Raw genomic sequence first — 27,022 nt, forward strand, 5'->3', positions numbered from 1 at the left:
CATATTACAGAGATATTTCATTGTACTCAACATGAAGCGAAATATCATATATTATGTGACATAACAATTTGAACCCTACATCTTTGTATCAATATCAATACTACTTAAACATTATTTTATTGCTTGTTGTTTCCCTTGACCTACAAAATTCTGAGGCATACACCCATTTTACAAATACAGAAACTGAAAAAAAAAAAAAGGTATTCTCTGATTTATTTGAGATTAAAAGGGCTGGCTTAAGGCAGAGGTGGGACCGGAATAAGTCTTTTCCTACTCCTCTGTAAATCATGAGGAGGTCCAAGTTGGGGTAAGACAATGAACTCACTAAGTGTCTTAAAAAATAAAAGTTGGGTTTGAGGATATAGTTAAATGGTAGAGTATATACTAAGCATGTGTGAGGCCCTCAGTTCTATCCCAAGTAGAAACAAACAACAACAACAACAACAAAAGGATCAAAATCTTAGATCTAAATAGTAGTAAATGACGTGCTAAAAACTTTGTTTAATATGACTGGACCTAGTTTTAAAGTAAATTAGTATATGTAAAGTGCAAGAACATTTTTTGGCAATGAATAAATTTCCTTGACAAACGTTAATATTCTTTTTTCACAGGTGAAAATTAGAACATTATTAACTTACCACACAAATTATATTGTTGTCTTTTAGAATTACTTCCTCCCAACATTGAAAACTTTGCTTCTTTACTTTTAGAATCGAGGGCAGAAAAAAGCAGGGACAGAGAAGTCGAGAAGCCTTTACTAACAGACTTTATAATCTTAGATTAGTCACTTAGACTCTGTCTCTCAGTTTCTTTATTTGCCAGATGCTGAAAACACGTCACATACTAGTGTCACAATATGTTTTGAAGTGAAAGATTAGGCTATGTGTGAAAACACTCAAAACCTTCAGGAAAGTCAGAACACGTAAGATTTGAGACTTTGCATCTTTTAGTACTTCATAAGAAAGAGCCTGGCTACTTAGAAGCAATTAGAAGATTCTCACTGCCAGAAATTTCTCCATTACCTGGGCAATGAACTGGATAATTTTCACAAAGATGTTCAGAGGCATATCCCTTGGCACCACACCGCGGGACCCTTTGGGGAAAAGTGTTGTGATGATGGTTATAAGTCGGCTGGAAAATAAGGGGGAAAGAGAAAACAAGCAAGATTGGCTGAGCTCCAGTTCTGGAAGGGAAAAGGGCAGATGTTTCATCTTATCTAAGTATCAGAGAGAATTCAGAAAAACAAACCACCTCATCCTTTTCCATTAACATAATTACTCTATGAAATTTATTTTTGGAAAACTAAGGGCAGTTAGAAAATTATGGTTGTTTCCTTTGTTAAAGTGGTGAATGCAATCCTGGAAGTAGGACCCGTTGATCCTGGTAGAGGCTGGAGTTTCAGTAAAGGCTGCCAAACCAAAGATGAAGGAAGGGCTAAAAATGCTCTAGGACTTAGATCTTTCAGAAACTGTCTGCTCTGAACAGCTTCTGGCTGGGTTAGGAGAGGCAGCAATAAAAGAAAACATTACTTGGGCTGAGTAATGTGGGTACAATTGTTAAAACGCTATGACATAGTCAACATGAATACAAGCCAGCTCCTTACCTCTGAGTAGCTGTGTTGCTCTCACATTTAATTCGAATCATGTAAACCCAAAGTAATCTGTAGAGAGATTCCAGGGCCACGCGAGCCATTTTGGGGTCTTTATTCTACAACAAAAACCAAAGGGTAACATTGCTAATTAAGCAGTGATGTCCAGACTTGGTTCACTGAATGTTTGGGAAAGGTAGGCCCAATTGGATGGCAGGGTCCCTACAAGCACATACTCCATCATCTGGACTTATGGGTATTTACCACCCAATGCTCATTGCCTAAATAATCCATGAGAAAAAATCCAAATGCCACCACGGTGGGACAATCATTCTGCTGGAAGTCGCATCATTCTCTTCTTTGCCAAGGCACATGCTCAAGAAACTGCCTTCTCTCTCCTGCCCAGGGAACCTGACTCTTGTAGCAGCAACAGTAGAAGCAATTTGTTCTTTCCTTTATTATGTCGTTTTAAGCACTGTTATTGCTTTTATTCCTCTACCTCTTCTGTCCCCATCCCATCTGATTACCCCCCCATATTTATTGACATTAAAGTGTACTAAGCACTTATACTATAATTTGGGATATGCAGAAAAAAGTTTGTGTTTTTATATTTTTAAAAATTTATTATTATTATTATTATTTGTGTGTGTGTCTTTCTTTAGATGCTCCCAGACAATAGGGCATGGGTGATAGATAATAACCAATAAACTCTAGGAGAGTATAAACAACTCGTGGCAACAGGGTACAGAAGGACAACAGGGCAGTCAGGAAAGGTTTTCCAGATGAAAACTCAGAGGAACTTTAAATCCATCCATGTTCTCAATCACTCATTCAACAAATATGCGAGTGGCCACTGTACTTGGCACAAGATACTTTGAAAGGATTAAAAAAAAAAAGAGCTTTTGAGGCAAAGGCAATGGCTCATGGAAGCTAAAGGAGTCATATTCAAGAACTAGGACATTTGTGTGCTAGTTAAGACCAGTACAGGGAGGCCAGATGAAGGAGCAGTGGCCGGTAAGGCAGGAATCACATAAGGGAAACTTCCATGAAGGAATGAGACTTCTCAAGACGATGACAGGGAGTCCCTGAGATCAGAGAAACATGTGAAATTCCACGTCTGCCGAGTGGGGAATGAGGCAGAGCAGGCAGACCCCTTGACGTAGCAGTGTGGGCATCCGCGCAATGACAAATCAGCTGGAGAAGGGGGCTGTCCATCATCTAAGGGACATCACCTGCTTTCCTTACTTGTGGGGCTCACTCCAGCTTTTCAACTGGTTCTGCAGGTTCTCTCCACACAATGTCTCGTGAACCTAACATCCTCTCCACCGCCACTTCTCAGTTCAGCCTCTAGCTCTTGCCACCTGGGCTGAGCCGCAGGCACCTCCTGTCTTCCTGAGCTGATTCCTTCCCCACTATACTTTCCTACCTTATATGGATTATAATCTTTTCATTTAGAAATCACAAATCAGGCATTTCGCACTGCCTGTAGGATGGAGTCAACATTAGTGTGTGTGGCACACCTGCACATTCCATATCTGGCCCTAATCTACCTTTCCTGCTTCCTATCCTTTTATTCTCAAACCACAAGCTCCTCAAACTCTCGCTAGGCCTCCTTCCATTTCCATGTCAGGATTGCCCCTCTCCCCACCACATCTTTTTCTTCTAAGTAAACCTTATTCTTTTTTCCACAGTCAGCCTGAATGCCTCTCCTCCATGCCTTCTCAGTTCCTTGCTGATATCCCGAAGCCCATCTCATTAAAACGAGGGCATGGGAAGAAGGACTGATTAACTCAGTGACAGGGTCTCTGCCGGCGTGCACAAAGCCCTGGGTTTGGATCCCTAGCCCCGGAAAAAATAACATGAAACTAATTGTTATCTCCTGAGCGTCCCTGACCTCATACATCTCCGGGGTGGTCTTTAATTTCTTTTTTAAACGTCAACCTCTGCACGTGGTGGGTTTTCTGATGGGACATTATTATTGAATTATCCTGGTTCTATTAGGATTTCTGCCATTCTTCAGGATATCAATAACTGTTGGCTAAACAGTCTTTCAGTGCCAGGATTAGCCTTTTGCCTTCATTTGTCTTTTCTTTCCCTGTTCATTTCTTTGCCTTGTTACAGTGGTTTTGTCTTCTTAGAGCTGATAATGTGGGGAGCGCTCATAACTGTTTAGGAATGGTGTGGGGTACATTTTACCTTTAAACTCTTTCTGAATAAAGATGGGGCATAAATAAGTTCTATGGGAAAGACTACAGTGAGTAGTTTTTAGATTTAGGAAAGGTCAATTTCTCATGTCTATGTAGCTTAAAAGTAACTTTGACCTTGATAATTATTCTGAAAGCTGACATTTCCATATGCATTTAGGTTGGTTTTTAATTTTGTGATTGTTGTTCTATTTGTCTATTCAAGTGCTAATGTGATATTAGTTTAATTATTAAGGTTTTATATATTTTAATGTCTAGTATGGCTTACCTTGTATTGTTCATTATGTTTTTAAATTTTTAAAATTTTTATTTTTAGGGTTTTTTTCAGATGTTCCTACATGTTTACCATTCCAAGTAAACTTTATAACTACTTCTCTATCTCTGGAAAAAAATAATCTGGCTTTTTAGATGCATGCATTTACCTGAAAACTTTTTTCCCCTAATATAATAGGTATCATTCATTAAATGTTTCAGTTACTTAAAATAATTCCAAATAAGTAATACTGCATTTAAAATTTTCTGTCATTAAAAAATTTCAGGTATTCTGAATATTCTTCCAATTGCACCAAAACAGCAAATACCTCTAGTGTACTTAGATAGTAGTTAAAAGCAGACTCTATACATCGTCTGCCTGGGTTTGAACTTATCCTGACTGCAATTTACTAGTTGTGTGACCAGCCTTGGGAAAGCTCCTCAAGCTCTCTGGGTCTGATTTTTCCTGTTGTGAGATGCAAAAGACAAACCTACCTATCTCATAGGCGTGGTATGAGAGTTAAATAAGTAAATGCATAGAGGGCATATACCTTCTACCTGCCTTACTGCTTTGTTATGTACAAGGTACTAGGGATCCCGCAGGAAACAAGGGAAATGCCATCCTGCCTTTAGGGAGCTTCTGTTCCAGCAGACAAGTCTTCTCCCTTAAACATTTTCATATGTGAAGTGTTTGTGAACTGCATAACACAGCATTTGGAATTCTCTCACTCACGTTATCTCAACTGTGAATCATGATGTAGAAGGGCACGTATCATCCCAATTTCACTGAAGACCTTAACTGAAATCTCTACTTCAAGTGATCCATGTTAGTGTCTTCTGTTAACTCTAATTTCTTTCAAACATGTTTCCTGTCCTTCCCTCCCCCTGTTTTTGGCGTGGCTCATTTTAACAGGCGTTCTTTCCTCTTAAGACTATTGAGGTTGTCTCTTGCTGCTCCCAGAGACACCAAAGAGCAATAAAGCAATGTCGTTGAGGTTTTTATTTTGTTTGTCTGTGGATTAAGTACTGGTAATTGACTTTTAGCATTTCAGGGTGATGTCACTGACTGCTGCAATTGCCTCCTAAAGTGATTTCCTTGCCCCTCTTTTGTTCTCTGCACAAATAGCATTAAGATGCAAACATGATTATTTAATCAAAAAAATTTAAAGTCCTTAATTGGCTTCTAATAACCTACTGGACCATGTCCAAATTCCATAATGTAAAGAAATTCCACACTATACAGAAATTGCTCAAATATACTACTGGGACTTTATAGCTTGTCTCTACTTGAAGACATTCAGAACTTTTCCTCATTTGTCTTTTTTATTCCCTTAGCCCCTAACATAATAACATCTTAGGAGCTTGATGTTTATTTTCAGAATATAGATATTTTTAGCACATCGCTGATTTCTGTGTCAAAGATTTCAACTTCAAGATCAAAGAACCATTTTTCTGTTGGAATCTGCCTCTATTAATTAATTAACAAGTAATTTATATATTAATTATGGTTTCAAGGTTTGTTAATAAAATTGTTCAGGAAAATAGTAGGCTTTAGAGCAGACTATGTCTTCCCTAGACAGCTGTTTCTCACTCTCACTTCAGTGCCACTGACTTCCTGTGACATGTTGGCCTTTCTAATGACATGCCTACCTTCTTTTTTTTTTTTTAATGCCTACCTTCTTTAAGTTTCACTATTAATGTAGTTAAATCAATCTGGAATTGGTAACAAGCAAGGTGAGTGGAATTCACCAATGAGCTCTTTGGTGACAGGGTCACTGGTACAGACCAATGTTTTTCAAGGTCCATCAGCTGACCACTGTCACCAAGTCATCTGTCTACTTCTAAATATCCAGATCCCGGGGCAGCACCTAGACAGTCTGAACCAGAGCTTCTGGAAGTGGGTTTTAGAAAGTCACATTTTATAATGGGCTTCCGTAGAGATCCTTGTGCTTGCTAAGGTAAATACCTTACATAGGTGAACAATTTTAGACTTCTTAATGATCTTACTATACTCATATTCTTCTAGTTTTAAATCCCATTTCAATTAAAGCTATTCAAACGAATCTATTTCTTTATTATATTAATTTGTATATCATAGTCATTTCCTTCATTTGGACATTTCTTTAGGACACTTCAAACAATTTACTTGGATCATAATTCACCCCCTTTTATCCTACACGTTATCCAAAAAACAACTGCTGAAGTTTAGGGTAACTTATGGAGATTACTTTTTCACTCAATGGTTGTAAAAGAACAAGTTGTTTTATTCAATAATGAGATTTTCTCAAAATTATAGAAATGAGATTAACATTAAGCAGAATACCTACATCCTGAAAACTAACATTTAAACTAGCTAATACTATACCATTTACATTTGGTATTTACAAAGAGAATAGCCTTCATCTTAAAGCAAATGATGCCTTACGTTTTAATGCATTCAGATAAGAGTTGTGGAATCTTTAATGTTATTCAATGTTTTCATTTATAAAGATGAAATTAATAACCTTATTATTACATGTAAAGTTCTTCAAAACTATTTTTAAACATCATTGTAATTGCTACACACAAATATACATTAAGTGTAGAAGACAAGTTTCATCAACTATCCATTTTATGGCAACTACATTTGTTTTGGGTTTTTTACTGGAAATCAAAACGCCTTGCTGAATTTCCCTTTCCTGCCCTAAGTAAATTTCTCATTCTCTGTCATAACATCTTTTCTGATTTTCTTTGGAACAATTATCGCTGAGGTTTTTGTCCTCATGTATTTATTTACTTGTTTATTGTTTGTCTCCTCTGCTAAATTACAAGGTCTATTCCCAGCACCCAGAACAGCACCTGCTAGACTACTTGAAAAGAATTGCTAACCGACTGATGGACTGAATAAATCAATGAATTCAAGTCCTAGAACAGGTGGCAACTGAGACAAAAGCAGAATGGTTTCTTATTTTATACTTCGGTTTCTCTATGAAACTAGGACGACCGAGGTCTACCTTTAGATAAGTGTTGCTATCTGAGCAAAATTTTTAGAAAAAACAGAAATAGTTCCATGAAAGGCATGTGGCATTTCCATGACAGACATGACAGTGTAAAAACTTCCCACCACTCTCCTGGCTCTTCAAAGATCTTCAATTAATGAGAGAGCACACAATAAAGTGCATTTCTTAACTGTTGAGGCTTCTTTGATTTTGCTTCTTTATGATCTGGGCCTGATATATTATATTCATTTTTGCAAAAGAAAAAAATTAAAAATTCCCAAAATAACATCTACTTCGAAGGACAAGGAACTAGCACATAGTTGTGAATGCAAATAAATACTGTGTTTTAAAAGTATTATTAAATCAATTTCTTCAAACATATTTCCTTTTTCAGAGTTAGGTATCTGGGAGATGTGAAGGGAATGTGTCATTTTAAAAATAGCTCAATATGTTTAAATTCTGACATAAAACACATAAAACAGGATTGGTCACCATGGACCAAGAGTTCCTGAAAGATGTGAATGTCTTGGCGAGGAGGTACCATGAATTTTTACAGCATTTTCACAATTGTATGTTACTATTACATGATTAAGTTAAATGTTAAGGAGTTCAAGTCTGTGTTCCCAAAGTAGTCTAAAGACAGACTGATAGTGAGGATAAACCAGAGCAATGACCCTAAACTAGACCTGAACCCAAGAGCTTGTTTACTGGAAAGCTTGAGGCTGCTGAGGTCACGCTATCACCTTGATGACTTGCCTCAGCAGAACACATCCAAGATGGCTGACAAGTTCAACATGGGAGATGTGCACACTAGGTTCATCATTCTGATGCATATGGTGGAGATTGGAAGGGAAGTGGGGGAGGACAGCCAGAAGGTGTAATAAGGGGAAGTGATAGGTGTCCCTTATGAAATGGTATGGTTGTTTCTAAATGGAATAAAACACTGAAACCACTCAAGGCCAAGAACACTTCTGAAGCCATGTTAGATTTTCTTCAGGTATTTCTTCCCTGTTGAGGATGGATGAGGAGGTGTAGAAAGTTTTCTCTGCAGTAATGACATTCACACATGGTCCCATTCAAATCCTGACTGGGTTGAGTTCTAAATATATAATAAAATTTTATTCTGCTTGTAACTTATCAATGATCTTTTCAGCTTTGGGGTAGTGAATTCCAACAGTTTACTACTCATTAAGTAAAATATTCTTGCCTTTACTTTGCCTAATGAATATGACTTTCACACTCCATGAGGTACAAGACTTGACCAAATCATACAGGTATCCTGCTCCCAACTTTACATCCCTGTCTGTATCTTGCAATTTGAAACTTTATTTCATATTCCTTAAGGAAATGTTAACAGGACATTGCACAATCCTTGTGAATGAAATTGAATTCTTGAATGTGATTCCTTCTCTTTATAGCACTGATTTTACGTACTCTTTCTGACATTATTACTTCTGTTTTTCAGAAATTCTAATGTGTGAAATGTTTGTGTAGGCAAATACAGGCAGAATCCAGACCCACTTCTCTCTGGGGCAGTTTATAACCCCTCTGACTAAGTCTCTGATGAGCTTAGACTACAGCTCTAAATAGTATTATAATTTTGGCATAAATTACAAAGCAAGATGCTCTGCTATGTTTCAAAAACAATGTTGGACAAAAAAAATGTTGGCCTTGTTAATCACAGCAGTAAATTATTGTACAAAATACTGTTAATTTTAACTAAAAATTCAACAATTGCATAATACATACTATACACAAAAAGCCACACTATGAGCATTCTCAATCACTTCTCTTTGTTTTGAACAAAATGACCATTTTCTATCTCTATAAAATATTTTAAAAGTTAAATGGAATTAATAACTGCATACTTAAAAGTGGACCAAACAAAATGGCATTGGGCTGCACTTTAGAATCATATGGCAGATAGATAAGTCCTCAAACGTAATACCTCAAAGTGGCCATTATATAACAGTTGATAACCCCGAAAAGCACTTTGGTCTTCCGAGTACTTTAAAAGCTTCATTCTTCCTCCACTGCTATTATATTTCACTGCCATTCTGAAGAAAATGAATGATTCTAATCTTGGATTTCACAATCAGCTTTCAGAGCCAGGACATAGTTGGTGCTTAAAACAACTCTAATGCAGATTATTGTGTAATTATGGTGAATGCCAAAATAATATAATTAATCTTAACCATTTTGCCAAATTAAAGTGTCTTAGGAAAAACACAAAATGAGAACATGTATAAGCACAAGTAAGATTTTACAACTCAATATTTTTTAAAACTGGAAAGCAGCAGATGTCAAACCTGTAAAAGAAACTGAACCACAGCTTTGAAAACAAGCTGCAACGAGTGTGAAGAATAACTCTTATTTGCACTGAATATAAGGGAGGGTTTTCATTTAGTCGCCTTCTATCACTAGGTCACTAAAACACACAACATGTTTACCATTTCAAAGCTATAAAGCCAATTTCAAACCTAATCATTGCACCTGTTTTATCTGTAGGTTTCTTGGTCTCAGGGATCATGACTTTATTCCTCCTGTCACCTAGCACCTGTGCTGCCTGCCCAGAGAGCAGTGAACAGTGATGACTAATTACTGTGACGTGGCACGAACAGAATACCCTCAGTGATCACACAACAGCGACAACTACTGTTTACAAAATGGAATAACTCGGGGCCTGGCACAGCCTAAGGACTACTGTCCTATACGTAATGGAGTGGCTGAGCAGGGTAAGCCTGCCCTCCACACCTCGTAAAAGAGAACATTTACTTCCTGGATATGTGTGCTTGTGTGTTTGTGTGTGTGTGTGTGTGTGTGTGTGTGTGTACATACGCATATACAGTGATTTGATTGTGATAGATATTAGTAATTAAGATTGGAATAGAGTAAAAAAAACCTTGTGATTGCCTCACTCATGACACCAACTGAACCATGAGTACTTTCAGTGAATTACAGCTGATGAAAGTGATGGAACTTGTTCCTCAGTGAACTCTCACACTGTAGGAAGACACAAATGTGTCCAGCATATGTTAACCGCATAGCTAGCTAATGACACTAGGTCAATTCTTCCACAGAAGGGAGTTTTATTTCCAAAATATTTACCCAGGCTGAAGTGGACAGAGGAAGGATGCATGAAGTATATAGGTGAGCATTCGAAATCGATTCCCATGCTTCTGTTGACTAAAAGTGGCCATTTTTTAATTTTTAAAATTTTATTTATTTATTTATTTACTCATTTATTTATTTTTAGTACTGGGGATTGAACTTAGGGACACTCAGCCACTGAGACACATCCCAGCCCTATTTTGTATTTTATTTACAGACAGGGTCTCACTGAGTTGCTTAGCACCTCGCCATTGCTAAAGCTGGCTTTGAACTTGGCATCTTCCTGTCTCAGTCTCCTGAGCTGTTGGGATTACAGGCATGTGCCACTGTGCCTGGCATATTTTTATATCTTTTAGATTAAGTGTGACAAAGATGCATGTAAAGCAGCATTTAATTCTATCTTTAAAGTGATCCTCATTGGAACAGATTTATTTTCCCCAAACCTGAAGTGATTTCTCTTATCCTTAGTTAGAAGCACAGATGCCTGCCTGAGAACTGCATAATAAATTTTTATAAAAGACTTTTTGTCCAGATGACAAATACTAACCTTAAGGTTGGACAAACAGTTGTTGAGAAAAACATGCCACCTATTCAGGAACAGCTGCTTCTGACTGACGCAGAGCAGACAGGTCACCAGCGGGTACAAAGCCTGAGAAGAAAGGAGATGCGGTTACAGAATGATTGATATTTCAATGAACCAGGTAACACATGATTTCTCTGCCAATTACTTCACCATCTCCCTCTGCCATATGGGTTTGAATAAATAGGATACTAAGTAACACAAAGCCCAATGGGTGTCCAGCAGAGGTGGGCATTTTGCAGATATTTTCTGATAACACAGGGGATGGAATCATCTAGAACAACAGATAGTGTATAGTGCTATGCTTCATGGATAAGAACAGAGAAATCTGATTCATTGACTTTGTAGACTTCACTTAATTTTTTGAAAAAAATTTTTATTTGTTCTAATTAGTTGTACATGATAGTAGAATGCGTGTAAACATTTTGATAAATCTACACAAATGGACTGTAATTTCTCATTAGCCTGATTGTACATATTGTAGGCTCACACTGGTCATATAGTCACATATGCACATGAGATAATAATGTCTGTTTCATTCTACTATCCTTCCTATCCTCATACCCCTTCCCTTCCCTTCACTCTCCTCTACCTAATCTAAAGTAACTCTATTCTTCCCTAGCCACTCCCTTTATTGTGAATAGCATTCAGCCTTTGGTTTTTGGGGTTTGACTTATTTTGCTTAGCATGATATTCTCCAACTCCATTCATTTACCAGCAAATGCCGTGATTTCATTTTTCTTTAAACCTGAATAATATTCCACTGTGTGTGTGTGTGTGTGTGTGTGTGTGTGTGTGTGTGTGTGTATGTGTGTGTGTGTGTATCACATTTTATTTATCCATTCATCTGTTGAAGGGCACCTAGGTTGGTTCCATAGTTTAGCTATTGTGAGTTGAGTTATATAAACACTGATGTGGTATGCTGATTTTAAGTCCTTTGGGTATACACAGAGGAGTGGAATAACCAGGTCAAATGGTGGTTCCATTCCAAGTTTTCTGAGGAATTTCCATACTGCTTGCCATAATGGTTGCACCAGTTTACAGTCCCACTAGCAATGTATGAGGGTACCTTTTTCCCACATCCTTGCCAACACTTAGTATTGCTTGTATTCTTGATAACTGCCGTTCTGACTGGAGTGAGATAAAATCTTAGTTTTCATTTGCATTTCTCTAATTGCTAGAGATGTTGAACATTTTTTCATATATTTGTTGACTGATTGTGTATCTTGTCTGCAAAGTTCCTTAGCCCATTTATTGATTGGGCTATTTGTTATTTGTATTTGGTGTTAAGTTTTTTAAGTTCTTTATATATCCTAGAGAATAATGCTTTATCTGAGGTGCCTGTGGTAAAGATTTTCTCTGTCTGGAGGCTCTTCATGTTATTGATTGTTTCTTTTCCTGAGAAGAAGCTTTTTAGTTTGAATACATCATATTTATTGATTCTTGATTTTAGGGGTCTTGTTAAGGAGGTCAGATCCTAGGCTGACATGGTGAAGATTTGGGCCTACTTTTTTTTCTTTTATTAGGTACATTGGAATGTTCTGCTGCCTAAGACTTTGATCCACTTTGAGTTGAGTTTCATGCAGGGAGAGAGATAAGGATTTAATTTCATTTTGTTACATATGGTTTTCCATTTTTTTTCCAGTACCATTCGTTGAATAGGCTATCTTTTCTCCAGTGAATGTTTTTGGTATCTTTGTCTAGTATGAGACACCTGTACTTATGTGCGTTTGTCTCTGTGTCTTCTATACTATTGGTCTTCGTATCTGTTTTGGTGCCAATATCACGCTCTTTCTATTACTATAGCTCTGAAGTATAGTTTGAGGTCTGGTATTATGATGCCTCCTGCTTTACTCTTCTTGCTAAGGATTGCTTTGGCTATTCTGGGTCTTTTATTTTTCCAAATGAATTTCCTGATTGCTTTTCCTAGTTCTATGAAGAATGTCATTAGGATTTTAATAGGAATTGCATTAAGTTTGTATAATGTTTATGATAGTATGGTCATTTTGACAATATTAATTCTGCCTATCCAGGAGCATGGGAGGTCTTTCCATCTTCTAAGGTCTTCTTTAATTTCTTTCTTTAGTGTTCTGTAGTTTTCAATGTAGAGTTCTTTCACTTCTTTTGTTAGATTGATTCCCAAGTATTTTATTTATTTATTTTTTTTGAGGCTACTGTGAATAGGGTAGTTTTCTTTATCTCTCTTTCAGTGTATTCATTATAGTCTTCACTTATGAATCTTGAAAACAAATATCCAGCAAATGTGCTGCCTGCTCAGCAAGCACTGAACAGTGACAAACTGATTACAATCATGTGGCTTAAACAGAATACCCTCAAGTAATCACGCCAGAGCGAAAACTACGGTTTATAAAATGGAGGGTAACTTGGGGCCTGGCACAGCCTAAGGACTACTATTCTATATAATGAAGTAGCTCTGAGCAGGGCAAGCCTGCCCCCCATACCTAGTTAAAGAGGTCATTTACTTTCTGACAAAATATAGATAAACCATTGTTTTGGATTTTCTCATAGATACTAACCAAGATACTAACAACTCACCATCTTAGATCACTGTCACTCTTCAGGGGAAAAAAAGAAAGAGCAGGAAGGCTTGTTAATTTTGAAAATGTTATTGGCTTTTTCACTCATAAACATCTACTTGTTTGTCCCTGTCTTAGAGGTAGGTATATATATTTTCTTTTGCATGCAATCCTACTGTAATTAAGGAAGATTCCTAAAAGAAATGTTATTACATTGGTAAACTCTACTAAGACAAATTTAACCACAAGAGGAATTTGCTTATGACCAAACAAACAGAGGTGCTACTGTGCCTTTCCTGCTAAACTGGGCCAGTTTCCCACAGCAACTGAAGACATAAAAGCTAATGGGCAGCCACCCAAGAAACACATGCAGAACTCACCACCATTTTGCTAAACCAGATTGTAGATGCCTTCATGATTCCCAAAGAATGTAGGCTAGTGAAGGCTTAAACCAAAGCATAACTGGCTTATCTATTAACTTGAACTAGCAAGAAACAATTGCCAGAGATGAGATTCAGGGCTTGGCAATTCTTTAACTTAGTTTTTTTTCTTCTTTAAATTAGCTTAGGTTGAAAGACTTTGAAGTACTGCCCTCAGAAGTAGTAAGGCAACTCTGATGCCAATCACTGGTCTTCAAGAAAAAAGCATCGATTAGTCACAAAGACATTGGAATGTGGACAAATGAGCCAACTTGTTACCATCACCAGTGAAATGACTGAGTACATGCTCAGCAATGTTCACACCTGTAAACCAGCCTAAACCATACTAATAACCAGCCATCTACACATCCTATTTCCTCCAGACTGTCACAATTCCACTGGCATAACACGTGCCAATTTGTAAAACAGAGCTTTATTTACCATGGAGGGTAAAAGGTGGTGGACACTTAGAAGACGCTCTGCTTCTTTTCAGTACCAAAGCCTCCCCAAGAATTGCTTTCCCTGCCTTCAGAGAGTCTCGCCTGTGGGCCACTGATTCCCATCTCCCTTTCTTGCCTACTTCAATTCTGATTCCCAGTGGGAGGATAGGAATTGCTGAGGCTATAAGCTCCTGGGGATTGAGAAGAGAATCTATTATAAACTTTAGCTTTCAGATTGGGGGAAAAAAATCCTCAGAAAATTAAACAAAAATTGAATTAAGCCAATCTTAAAGAGCAGAATCTGTAGAACCAAAAAGGTCATTTGAGGTGACATGGTCAAATCCCCTTCTAGTACTGTGATTCACAGTTGATACTCAATGTAAACTCCAAAGTTTGAAATCCTAAGTCTTTTTGAGGGGGTCAGTTGTAGGTAATTCTTCCACCTGTGAAATCAAATAGATTTCTGCCTAGGAATTTTAATCTCTTCAGTTTTGTTTGTATTTTGGATTTTATTATAGATACTAACCAATGAATGCTTCTTTCTAGAAGAAAGTTCCAGGGTGGTATCATATAGGCTTTCCACGAAGTTTCTAAGGCAGGGAACATTTACTTCATTTTTAACTGCCTGAAATAGAAATGCATGTGAATATTCTATTAATGAAACTCTAAGGTCTATAATCCAATTTGAAGTTCTTAGAAACAAAAGGGCAACTCACAGCAGCAACTGGGACGAGGATTTCCACAAAAAGTCCAGCCAAGGCATGTTTGATATCTTTGTCTTTGACCTCAAGGAAATAATGGGCACATTCCTAGAAGAAGAAAAAAGAATTTAGGGAGTGAGAGTTGATTGAAAAGTACATGTAAAATGTATTTAAACAAACTTAAGTAAATAGCTCTTAATCATACATACCAACACAGCCTATTCTGTAACCTATTTTAAATCACTGGATCAGACATTCATATTGAGGTCTAAAGGTTTACGAGGGCCTCAGTGACATTTTACAAGGCTGGCTTTCTTTCTTTTCTCCTACCTAGTTCAGGTCACTATTCTGAAACAACGAAGTATCTACAAGCAAGCACACATGTGAATGAGGGATTGCTGGCTGGTTCATTCAATCATTCATTTCCAATAATTTTCTGTTGATTACTTACCTGTGTGGGGGCCTAAGCCCTTGGCTAGGTGGTGAACACAGATCCCCAGGGAGGGAAAACATGGGAAGACAGGCTGAAGCAGTAAGCTTATTTTGGGCCTGGTGCCGAACAGCCTCGGGTACAGAGCTGTTTACTTGCTCTGACATTTTAGGTGTGTTTATTATTCAGATTGTTTCATAAGCAAGTCTGGAGGGCTTCCATTCCCCACCTCATTCAAGGCTTTGGTATAGTTCCTGAGGCAAGGATGTCTTTGCAGGTTGCCCGGGGACTCATCCTACAGGAAAGGTGGCCTCCCCCAAGTTCTGCCTTCTGCTAGAGCTTCCTGTGGTCTCTGCCAGGCACTGTTTCCATTCAAGAATCCAAGGTTACACATATTTGATGACAAACTATTTCCACATTATCTTTCATCCTTTATTTAGAATCACAATTGGGAAGATCAGCAAGGACACTCACTTCCTAAGGTCCTCAGTCTATCAATATCCTATTAAAACCTCAGCTCAGGGTGGGCAATACCAATCGAGAAGTCAGTCTGTTTTCCCCAGGCAGAATGGAGTTTATGGTTCCCATGCTCATGTTTCTTTTGCTACCTTATTTTGCATATGTATGTAAATACTCTCTCAGGTTGTCACCCAAGTACATACATATATGACTTATTAATATGAGAGTGGGATGAAAATGACAGAATAGAGAACAGTCAACAAGTGTTTACATGTACTAAGAATTCTCAAAACCATTTTCTAAGATTAGTGTCATTACCACCACCTTGTAAGTAAATGAACTGGGATAGAAGGAATAATTTGGCCATGGTCACAGAGCTGATAAGCTCTGGTACTTAAATCCAAAACCAAGAAGACTGACAGACAATGCCCATCTATTCTGTCTCCACCCCTGTACATACCAGCTTTATGGAGAGATGATTCATATACTATGCAATTTACTCATTTGAATTATTCAGTTCACTGGATTTTAGTATATCAAATGTTGTGCATCCATCACCACAAACAAATTCAGAACTTTTTAATGACCCCCAAAGAAACACTATACCCTTTGGCAGTCACCCTCTACCTCTCCATCCACCCTGATCCTCAGTCCTAGGCAACCATTAAAGTATTTTCTATCTCTATGGATTTGCCTATTCTGGACATTTCAGGTAAATGAATTCATATTCTATGTGACCTTTTGTGTCTGGCTTCATTTACTAAGCATACTTTTAAGGTTCATTAATGTTGAGGCATGTATCAATACTTTGCCGCATAGATATACCACATTTTGTACTTTCCATTGTATGGACATGCCATATTTTGTTTATCCATTTATGGATAGAGACATTTGGGTTATTTTCACTTTGGTCTACAATGGGTAATGCTGTTATGAACATCTGTGTTCAAGTTTTTGTGTGAACATACATTTTCATTTCTCTTGGGTGTATACTATATGCCTATGAATGGAACTGCTGGATCATCTGGTAATTCTAGGCTTGTTCTCCTAAGGGGCTTCCAGGCTGTTCTGCATTTGTACTAGCAGGGCATGAGGGTTCCAGTGTCTCCTAACCTCCACTATGCTTGTTATGTGCCTTTTTAATAGCTGTCTTTTTGACTATAAAGTGGTATATTCATAACCCCTACATCGAAACCCTCAAGTAAGATCATTACAAAATCTAATTTACAGAAGTATTACAAAAGTGCCATCGGGTATCAAAGTTTTGTAAAGTGTATTTTGTTTTGTTTTGTTTTGGTACCAGGGAGTCAATCCAGGGTGTTTAACCACTGAGCCATATCCCCAGCCCCCTTTAAAAATACATTTTATTCAGATAGAGTCTCACTAAGTTGTTGAGGCTGGCTTTGAACTCTAAATCCTCCTGCCTCAGCCTTCCAATCAGTTGGGATTACAGTCATGTTCCACTGTACCTAGTCGTAAACTCTTAATAGAGCTATGAGTTCTTATTATTAACTTTTTTTTTTTTTTTTTTTTTTTTTTTGCTATGCACCAAAATGAATGCAGGTGATAGACATCAAACCTATGTGATTTGGTTGATTTTTTTAAAAATAAAGATTCTTGTAAATGTTGATGTAGCCAGTCCAATGCTATCAATTCTAAAAAAGTAAAAACATCAGCTCATCATTCATAGAACAATGTTATTAAAATGGGTAAAAGAGAGAAAAGTCAACAAGTAAGAAATTTTATTGCACACTTCACTCCAAAGATAATAGGAAATTTTAAAAATGAAATTATGTTTCTGCAACTCTGTTATTTGGTTACAAGGCACTTAATGAATTATTGATAAGGTAGGATTTTCTAAGTCAAGATGCTCCTTGGCTTATGATGATGGTATGTCCTGATAAATTTAAAATACCGAAATATCATCAAGAGGAAATGGCATTGAATACCTCTAACTTACTGAATGTCCTAGCCTAGCCACAGAGCATGCTGCAGTACTGGTTGGTTCCCATGATGACAATGGGCTGACTAGGAGCTCTTGCCCAGCATCTAGAGAGGTCAGACCATATAATGCTAGCCTGGGAAAAGATCTAAATTCAAAATTTGAAATGCAATTTCTGCTGAATGTGTATAGCTATCACACCATTAAAGTTGAAATATTATTAGTTGAACCATTGTAAGTTGGATCCTGCTTATAGAGGATTTTCACATCCAGGTGTGTCATTCTGATAAAGGGAATTACTTGAATTGATGGCCCCTTAGCTCTCTTGCCCAGGACTTTACCTGCATAAATTGAAGAGAGGCCTCAAAGTCTTCCACTGGATACATCTTAATTCGAAAGAATTTCATTCCCATTATCAAGCTGATAATGCTTTGTACCACATATGGGTTTTGCTCTTTGTGCCGTAATTCTTTTAGCTCTGCCATAAATTTCTTCTTGACAGCAGGGAATCTAAGAAAAGAACATAAGTGGTTTATCAAGTGACAGCAAAGCCATGCATTATGGGCTTCCAGTACCTAGGAGTTTCATGCACAGTCATCAGGTCCTTTGAAACAGGTAAAATACAATGACTGTCATTTCACAAGGATTTGAAGTTCAGGATTTGGCAGAGGCCAATTTTCTCCTTTCCTCTCTTATTCGACAAAATGCTTCACATCTCCTTCAGACTAGGGAACAGACCCAGCATTATTTAGACTCTCAAGATGGTTTAGCTCTTAAATTGAACAGACAAAAAGCTCCGTTTCCTCAGGCACAGCAATTTCCAACATACTTAGAGACCTCAAGGGCCTGAAGTGTCAAACTTTGAGTATATGAGCAATAACATACCAGGGACAGCTATTTCCGACAGTGTCAGCAAATGATTTTTGGACTTACAAATAATGCCAAAAATATTCTGACATCCATTTCCAAGATTTTCTGCTGTTTTTCTTTTATAGTTTTAGATAAATAATTATGGGAAAATAATTTTAAAGGAGATATCTAGTAATGGGAAAATTCAAATTATATTTAAAAGATATGGGCTGTCTATTATATGCATGGAATTTTACAATTTAAAATGGTTAATATAAAACAAACAATAGATATGGTCCCTATTCAAGAAACTTAAAAGTATCCATATTATTTGAAAGCAAAATGATATTAATTGCAAGAACAATAATCATGTCATATAGGTTTAAAAGAAGAATGGTTTTTTAAAAACCTACACGAGATATTTTTTTTTAAAACTTCTGAGATATGGCTGCTTCGATTATTAGTTAAAAAACAGAAAAGAAAAACAGAGGGAAACATCCTAAGACTCATTGTTCTTTGCTTCCTGAGCAACTGGCCTGAGGTTCCATGTAAATGAAAAGGGTCAATTAGGAGCCAGGCATGATTAGAAGAGGGAATTGTGATTAGAAAAGCTGAAGGCAAACTAACAGAATCACAGAAGTTGGGAACAATTCTTCCTCAAAGTGGAAGTTTTAGGACGCATTATAAAGGCAGCCAGAGCACATAGAAAATGTCACAAATACTTTATGAATGAGATATTCTCTAATGGGTCATTAATGTAGTTAAGGCTATTTCAGAGTTTATTCTTAATCTCTGGTGGCATTTTGTGGCTTTCCACAAAACATTCACTTTTAAGACAGCATTCCGAACGGGCCCATTCTGACATATCTTAAATACTATTGAAATAAGATAGAAAATATTAGTTGTGTTTACTTTACAAGTAAAATATCATGAAGACTAGTTTGAAAATTATTAATTTTTAGGAGGAAAAAAATGAGCAAAAATTAAAATGCAAATTTTATTTATAAAACTTACAAAATAGATTTGATATCAGAAAACATTTATCTGAAGAAGTTGTAAAATGACACTGTTGAATATTTTGGAATATAAATTCAAAATTCTAATGTCATCATCCTTTTCCAAGTCTTATAGATAAAATTGATGGAGATGATGAGGATAGTGGTGCGCAGATGTACACAGTTACTATGCCAGCAGGGGCCAATTATAAATAGTGACTTATCTAATCCTCAACAACATTGTGTACAGGTTTAATATTATATCTTTTTTTTTAAAGACAAGGAAATTAGGAAGAGATTTCATAACCTGATAAAATTTCATAGCTGAGAGCTAGCATTTGAAGCCCATGTCTGGTTCTAGAATCCAGGCTATGCATTATGTCTAAACCAGTGATTCTCAAAAGTGTGTTCTCCAGATTGGCAGCATCTGGGAGCTTACTGGAAATTCATGTTCTCTGGCCCCTTCCCAGACCTACCTTTATGGACCAAAGTGTCCCCCACTCTAAATTATACGCTGAAGTATTAACTCCCTGTATCTCAGAATGTGACTGTTTGGAGTCAGGTTCTTTAAAGAGGTAATTAAGGTTAAATGAGGTTTTTAGGGTAGGCCCCAATCCAATATGACTAGAGTACTTATAAGAACAGAAGAAAAAAAGATATGCACACAAAGGGAAAGGACCTCATGAGGACATAGGGAGAAGAGGTCACTTGCAGGCATAAGGAGAAGAAGTCTTAGAAGAATACCACTTCAGCCAGCACCTTAATCTTGGATTTCTAGCCTCCAGAATAGTGTGGAAATAAATGTCTATTGTTGAAGCACCTGAACTGTGGTCTTTCGTTACAGTGTCCCCAGTAACCACTATGTGTGAATAACTGCCTAGCCAATGAGAAGTGTGCAGCTTCAAAGGGAGGAAGGTGACTTGAGAAGGCAATGAACACTTTCTTCAGGCACTGAATCATTATATGGATGAAAACATAAGGGAAAACTTTATGGCAAAAATACACATTTGAAAATGGAATGAACTCTAATGTATTATATAATTTACTTGTTTGTGGAATTTGTTTATTGTCTGACTCCTCTGATGAGACGTAAGCACCACAAGATCAGGCACGTGGTAGGTGCTCAGTAAATGTTCTGAGTGGGTTAATTTCCTTTGGAGATAATGCGTTTCCTGTCATGGAGGCATGTAAGCAGAAGCTGTGCACTTTCACTAAGAGGAAGTCACTAAGAAGGCTCTCGCCGATGGTGTACGGCTAGGCTACTTGAAGGCCCTTTTCAAAGCTGGGATTTTGTGAATCTGATTTTACTTCTACTGATGGATGAAATACAGGTAATTCTCATAGAAAAAAATACACATTTAACATTTATTCTTATACTTTTCATACATGACTAAGCAGAGTCTGTAGGAAAGGCCAGGTTACTTGCACAACTCAGTCTATCAATCTTTCCATAGGATGGCTGCTGAACTTTATTTCTCTTTTAAAAATAATTAGGACTACCTTTTACTTTTGAAAGTTCCAAATGACATGAACCTGTTATTTAGGATAAAAACAATCCAAAAATTCACTTCCACCTGAAATCTATTTTCCCTTACAATGATTATAGGGAAAACCCAATTTTTCAGTGAACTTTTCTTTAGTACTTTGACAAATACAGCAACTAAATACTCAGCCTTTGGCAATACTATATATTTCACATTAAAATATACTGTACATATGTACAGAGTACATTTTTAACCAAAGCACACAGAAAATCTAGTTTTAACTTAATTTACCTAGAAAAAGTCAATACTATGTATTAATATATTTTTTAAAATTTTATTTTCAATATATATATTTTTTATTGTACACAAATGGAGTACAACTTTTCATTTCTCTGGTTGTACATGATGTAGAGTCACACCAATCGTGCAATTATACATGTACATAGAGTAATGATGTATGTCTCATTCCACCATCTTTCCTTCCCTCTGCCCCCCCCCACCTTTAATAGCAAAATATTCCTTACTGACGGAAATTAAGCAACATTATTACCAGGAAGATTCAAACAGTGATTCTGCCAAAACTCAAAGACCAAGTGAGCCTTAAAAACTGAAGTTAACACGAAGAAAATATTTCATATGCATTACCATTGCGAAATAGATACACAATCTAAAATTCAAATTACTGTAATACTTAACTTGATAAAAGGAAAAAATGTTAATCGCACTGTACCAGATAAGCATACCCCCCCCCTTTTTTTTCTCCTTGAGAACAATGGACGCAGGACTTTTCTAAAGTGAAGATAAAGAAGTGGTCCTGGTATACTATGGGAAAGAAGAAAAGACGTAATTCATGGTATGACACTAATGTCAGATCGTACTATCTATCAATAAAGGTTAGCCACACATTGCCTGGTTAAGAACACACCATGGGCTATTTGAATCTGATTACTCTAGGAGCAGACTGGCCAAGGTACTTTAAAAGAATCTAATTTTAGCTTAATTGACTTTAAAAAAGCCAATATTATGTGTGAATATCACTTAATAGCAAAAAAATTTTCCCTGAAAGACAAGAATTAAAGAGTTCCCCACTGACTGGAAAGTACTGGAGCATAGTCCAAATTGAGACATTTTTAACACTCAACTATTGCAGAATTGGGACAAATATCAACGTCAAGAAAATAAAAAAAGCCACTGTTGGCAAGAAAACACTGGCTCAGTGGATCCTAGATCTAACCTAATATGGAAACTCCTGCAACCTCAAACGCTGCTTAGTTATGACATTATTTCTCAATTCATTCAAAATCTATGGAACTAAGGGAGATTATTTGACAGTATCTGACATTGTTATGCATAATTCATAAACTAAGAAAAACACAAACACAAAAAACTTCTGGAATATTAAACTTTCCAAAGGAGAGCACAAGAGAATTAAGCCAAGACAATTATGAAGAAATATGTTGAGATTTTTAGAGTTTGACAAGTCAGCAAGTATACATATTAATATCTCCTTTTTCAAATCAGTTTTAGGATTGAGGGAGATACATATGAATTAACTGTCAGATACTTGCAGCTTATCCAGTTAAATGCCTGTGCCTTTATTTGCCACTTACAATGGAAATTTCTCCAAAATGCACTATACTCTATATCCGTTAATGATTCATGAACCACAATTATAATAATAGGCTATGATAAAAGTACAACATAGACTCATGCAAAATGAGCCAGATAATGGAATTGGAAACACAGAATTCTTCTGAATGCTCTGGTGAGTTTCTTTCCCCCGTTGCTGTCAGCCTTTGATCTGTATTTCCCTCTACGAGTTCCTTCTCCACCTTCTAACACTGAAGAATTATGTATTAGGAAAAAACAGGTAGTTAGGATGAGGAGATAGATTGGATTAGACTGAATAAATCAGGCCAAGGAGTTTTTTGGGTCTATTTCCCAAGTTCCTTTCTACATTTTGGCTAGGTAAGGTTGCTGTATAAGTATTTCAAAATTTTAGAAAAGTTGTGTATTTACATGCTACTAAGTTAGGAAATTCTATCTCTTAAAGATAAAAATCTCTTTGGAGGATTGCATTTCACAAAGAGTGGGGCATCACTGTTGCTATAAACTGGCCTGTTGGCTTAAATTCTCATTATGTCTCTGGCTCATTTTGCCCAAAGTAGGCATTTGGGATCTTGCTGGATTTGCCTTAGGGTTGGATAAAATGAAGATGGGTAAGTATGGTGTGACATCACTTTTGGAAGAAGTATGTTATTGCTAATAGTTTAATACTACTTTGTTCTAGCCTGTTAAATGGCGTTATGGGGCCAGATAAATTTAGCAATGAGAACTCCCCCACCCCCACTTGTTTCCATGGCAGTCTCTGGGACACATTTAGCTCAGCTGAATTAAGTAAGGTCTAGAGTAAAGGGGACATTCTAGAATGGAATTTTCCCATTCATGAATGATAGATTGCTACCACCTACTCATGGACTATAGAAAACTAAACTTGAAAAACTGATAAACATCTCTGGACTATCTGGACAGAGAGAAAAGTAATCTGGTTAATCTATTCTTTCTTTGAAGCATTAGTCTGAAACCCATGGGCTCAGTAGGATCTGGTCCAATTGCCCAGGTGAAAAAGTTAACCAGGTACCTGCCTTGGGAGGAGTCTCTAGTTAGTTTCAGGGGTGGGTATGCATGATAAAAAGAACACAAGTTCCTTGGGAGCTTACAGTCACCCCTCCTTAAGTCAGAGACACTCACATCCCCATGGTCAAGGGCTCTGAGGCTCACTTACTTAGCTTGTGCTAACACTCCAATGACTTCTGCATACAGGTCGGCCACGATGTGCATATTGCCAGTGTTAGGACCAAGGTACCTACATAAGGCAAAATTAGACAAGTCAGGGACCTCTGTTCTTTTGAAAAACCAAACCAGTGATTTCAGTTTTAAGCATCCTGCTTTGACATTCTAAGGCAAGAAATCACCTTACCCTTCTTTGTATTTAAAGTGCTTGAAAGCCAAGTTAATAACATCATGAATTAAACCATCTATTACAGGATGAAGCGGAATCTGAAAAACAAACATGACTTTTAACTTGGAAGGAAATATTAAAGATCTAATCAGTAATAGTACTTCGAATAACTATGCATGTTCTTCAGCAATCAATAAACGTAATTCATATGACTCCAGAATTTGAAATTCATACACAATTTAATAAACTGTGACTTTCAAAACTTAAGTAATTTTCACCTTAATAGACATTAAGTAAAAGTAACAAAAAATAAATTACCCACCTGTTTCAAAACTTCTATTAATACTAAAGAAAAAATAAAATCAATGGCGAGGTCCCGTCTTTCCATTAAATAATCTCGCTGCTGTTCATCGCTGCAAAATTAAAATACTCACATTAAGTGGCACCGAAGGTATTTTCAGAGTGAGAAAATTCATAAAAAATCTAGCTGGACTGAAAACCCATTATGATACTACAAGTGAGTAAATGCATGTTCATGCTTATTCTGTTGTCACTGTGGTACAGAGGATAAGCACTGGATTTCAAATCCAGAATATCTGACTTTGACTTTAAAATTGCCAACTATGTGAACTTGTGTTGCTTTGAGCAAGTCCATTATTCCCTTTTGTGGCCTTTTTATGGTGTTTTGCTACCCAGGATTTCTATCATTTGTAAAATGTGAGGCCAACACATGATGGAGAGACCAAGTTGGAGATGTGCACTGACGGGATCTCATGAAAGGAGTTATGTAATGTAATAACCGAATGCAAGGAAGGATCTTGTGAACGGAGCTAAATAAGAACTATTATGACTGGCCATCAGAGCAGGACAACAGGAATCGAAGAAAAGATCAACTGCTTTTTTCTAAAAATTTCACTCTGTATTCTTTTCTTTATACCCTTTTTCCACTGGAAATTTAGCACAAGGAGGAAAGACGAAATGAAGGAACATTAAAGATGAAAAAGGAGCTGGAAGAAGAGGGAGGAGTTGCAGAGACTTTGCATTCATTCAAAAAGTCAGAAGTGGGAACAGAACTGACAAAGGACAGGATTGTGCCCCCACCCACTTTTCTGCTTACTGGATGCTCTGAGAGCTCATTTGGAATTGAACACAGACAGACTCCTGAAATGAGTGCCCAGTCCCTTAGCACAGGATGGTGGATAAGAGCACTGGCTTTGTGTAGAGCAATCCAGGCTTCAAACAATACCTCTTCTAATTACCAGCAATTTCTCCAACTATAAAATGGGAACAGTAAGAGTACTACCTGAATGTCCCTTATCCAAAACGTTTGGGACCAGAAGTGTTTTGGATTTCAGACTTTTTCAGATTTTGGAATATTTACATACATATAATGAATATCTTGGGAATAGAACCAAAGTCTAAATATGAGACTTATTTGTATCTCATATACTACTTCTACATATGGGCTGAAGGTAATTTATATACTCTTTTTAGGTTATGGGTGTTTTGACTGATCCCTCTCATGAAGTCAGAAAGTTGAATTTCGATTTGGGGTGTCATGTCAGCACAAGAAAATTTTCAGATTTGGGAGCATTTCAGACTTTGAATTTTCAGGTTAGAGATGCTCAACCTGTACATAGATAAAGGTTTGAGATGATAAAGTTTGTTTAGTGTTTAGCACAGTCTCTTAAACACATACATACTTAATACGTGTTGAGGAAGGATGACAGGATTTGGACTCGCAGATATTTTCAGAATAAATCGAGACCTATATTATGGAATGCTTTTGTTTCCAGTCAAGAGGAATGAGAACCAACCAGGGTGGTTTCTAAGATGTAAATAAAGAAGTTCTAGAGGTGCTTGGAAACCTTGAGCAAGATTAAATTAAGGCTGATGGTCAAGGGAATGCTAGCAAGGGAATCTGCAACTTTACCCTGCAGGTGGGAATGTATTCACAGGGCAGGGACACATTCATTAGGGACATTCATGTCCCTGCCAAGAGGAAGAGCAGTGGAGAAAACCATCTGTCTGAGGTCATTTAAGCCCCCCGAGGGCTAGAAGTGCTACTGCCAGCCAGGGCAACATGTAGAAAAAGGAGGGTATTCAGTAGTCAGGCCTTATATTCATTATATCACAGAACAAGGAATCAGGAAGTTTGAAAGCAAGAGGAAGGCAAATTCTCAAATACGGCCAGTAGAAGCAGAGAGCTCTATTTGTGTCAGATGGCTGGCAGGGTCTTCAAAACTGGTCAAAGAAGCCTGGAAAAGGAGTTGTTCTTAACATAAAAAAATTAACAAATCTTTGATTATATCTAATAAGCCAAATTGTGCTTTAAAGTAAAAGACATACTTCTCTAGTAATGAATTCGACTTTACTGCTGGTCTGAAGTCTGACTGCCAAGAGTCAGAGGCATTTGACAAATTTATTTGGCAGTGCAAATGTTGATATTATACTAATCTTAGAAATCATAACCCAACGTCCGTCCCCTCGATTTGACTATTTTCATGGGCTCCTCCCTAAGTTTCTAATTTAGCTGCATCTCAGATGCAGGATGCTCTAGAGACTCTCATTCTTCTAGCTTTTTCCCAAGCACACATTCTCTCGTTTTAAATGCTCAAATGTTACTAAAATAAACCCAAGTCAAATTTTACTGTCCTGATTCAGAACATATTGGATTTCTGCTATCACTCTGATCTCCTGAAAAGAAATTCACACAATTAAAAATCCTATTCTCAATCCCTAAAAGAATCAGTTCATGACAAATCTACTTTCAGTAACAATTCTGACAAAATAGTGGAGCAGACTAAAACTCAATTCAACTCATTAGAACTGCTGTCCTCCCCCCTGCAGGGCGTCACCCTGTGTACCAGTTCTCATGTAAGATGAGAAAAACAATAAAATAATGGCCTGCATTTACTGGTCACCCAGTGTGACCATTTCCAGAGCCAGAACAGAAATTCTACCTTTAAAATTGGATAAATCTAAAAAGTATTTCTGAAGAGAGATTGCTAATAGGTAGCAGTTTATTTTTGGAGTGATAAAAAATTCATAGACGGTGGTGATGACTGCACAACCTCAGGAATATACTGAA

The 27,022-nt window shown here is 37.1% G+C and overlaps 1 protein-coding gene across 1 annotated transcript in view; it reads right to left on the reverse strand.

Annotated features, from left to right (window-relative positions):
- Positions 1–27,022, reverse strand: part of FRY (FRY microtubule binding protein) — a 274,897-nt gene that overhangs the window by 132,213 nt on the left and 115,662 nt on the right. Inside the window, 9 exon segments of the mRNA XM_079137248.1 lie at positions 1,023–1,131; positions 1,604–1,707; positions 10,681–10,782; positions 14,636–14,734; positions 14,826–14,918; positions 17,983–18,151; positions 23,755–23,835; positions 23,950–24,029; positions 24,254–24,344. Of these exon segments, the coding sequence (XP_078993374.1) occupies positions 1,023–1,131; positions 1,604–1,707; positions 10,681–10,782; positions 14,636–14,734; positions 14,826–14,918; positions 17,983–18,151; positions 23,755–23,835; positions 23,950–24,029; positions 24,254–24,344 (928 nt within the window).

Source organism: Sciurus vulgaris (genome assembly GCF_902686455.1).
Source record: "Sciurus vulgaris genome assembly, chromosome: 4".
Lineage (NCBI taxonomy): Eukaryota > Metazoa > Chordata > Mammalia > Rodentia > Sciuridae > Sciurus > Sciurus vulgaris.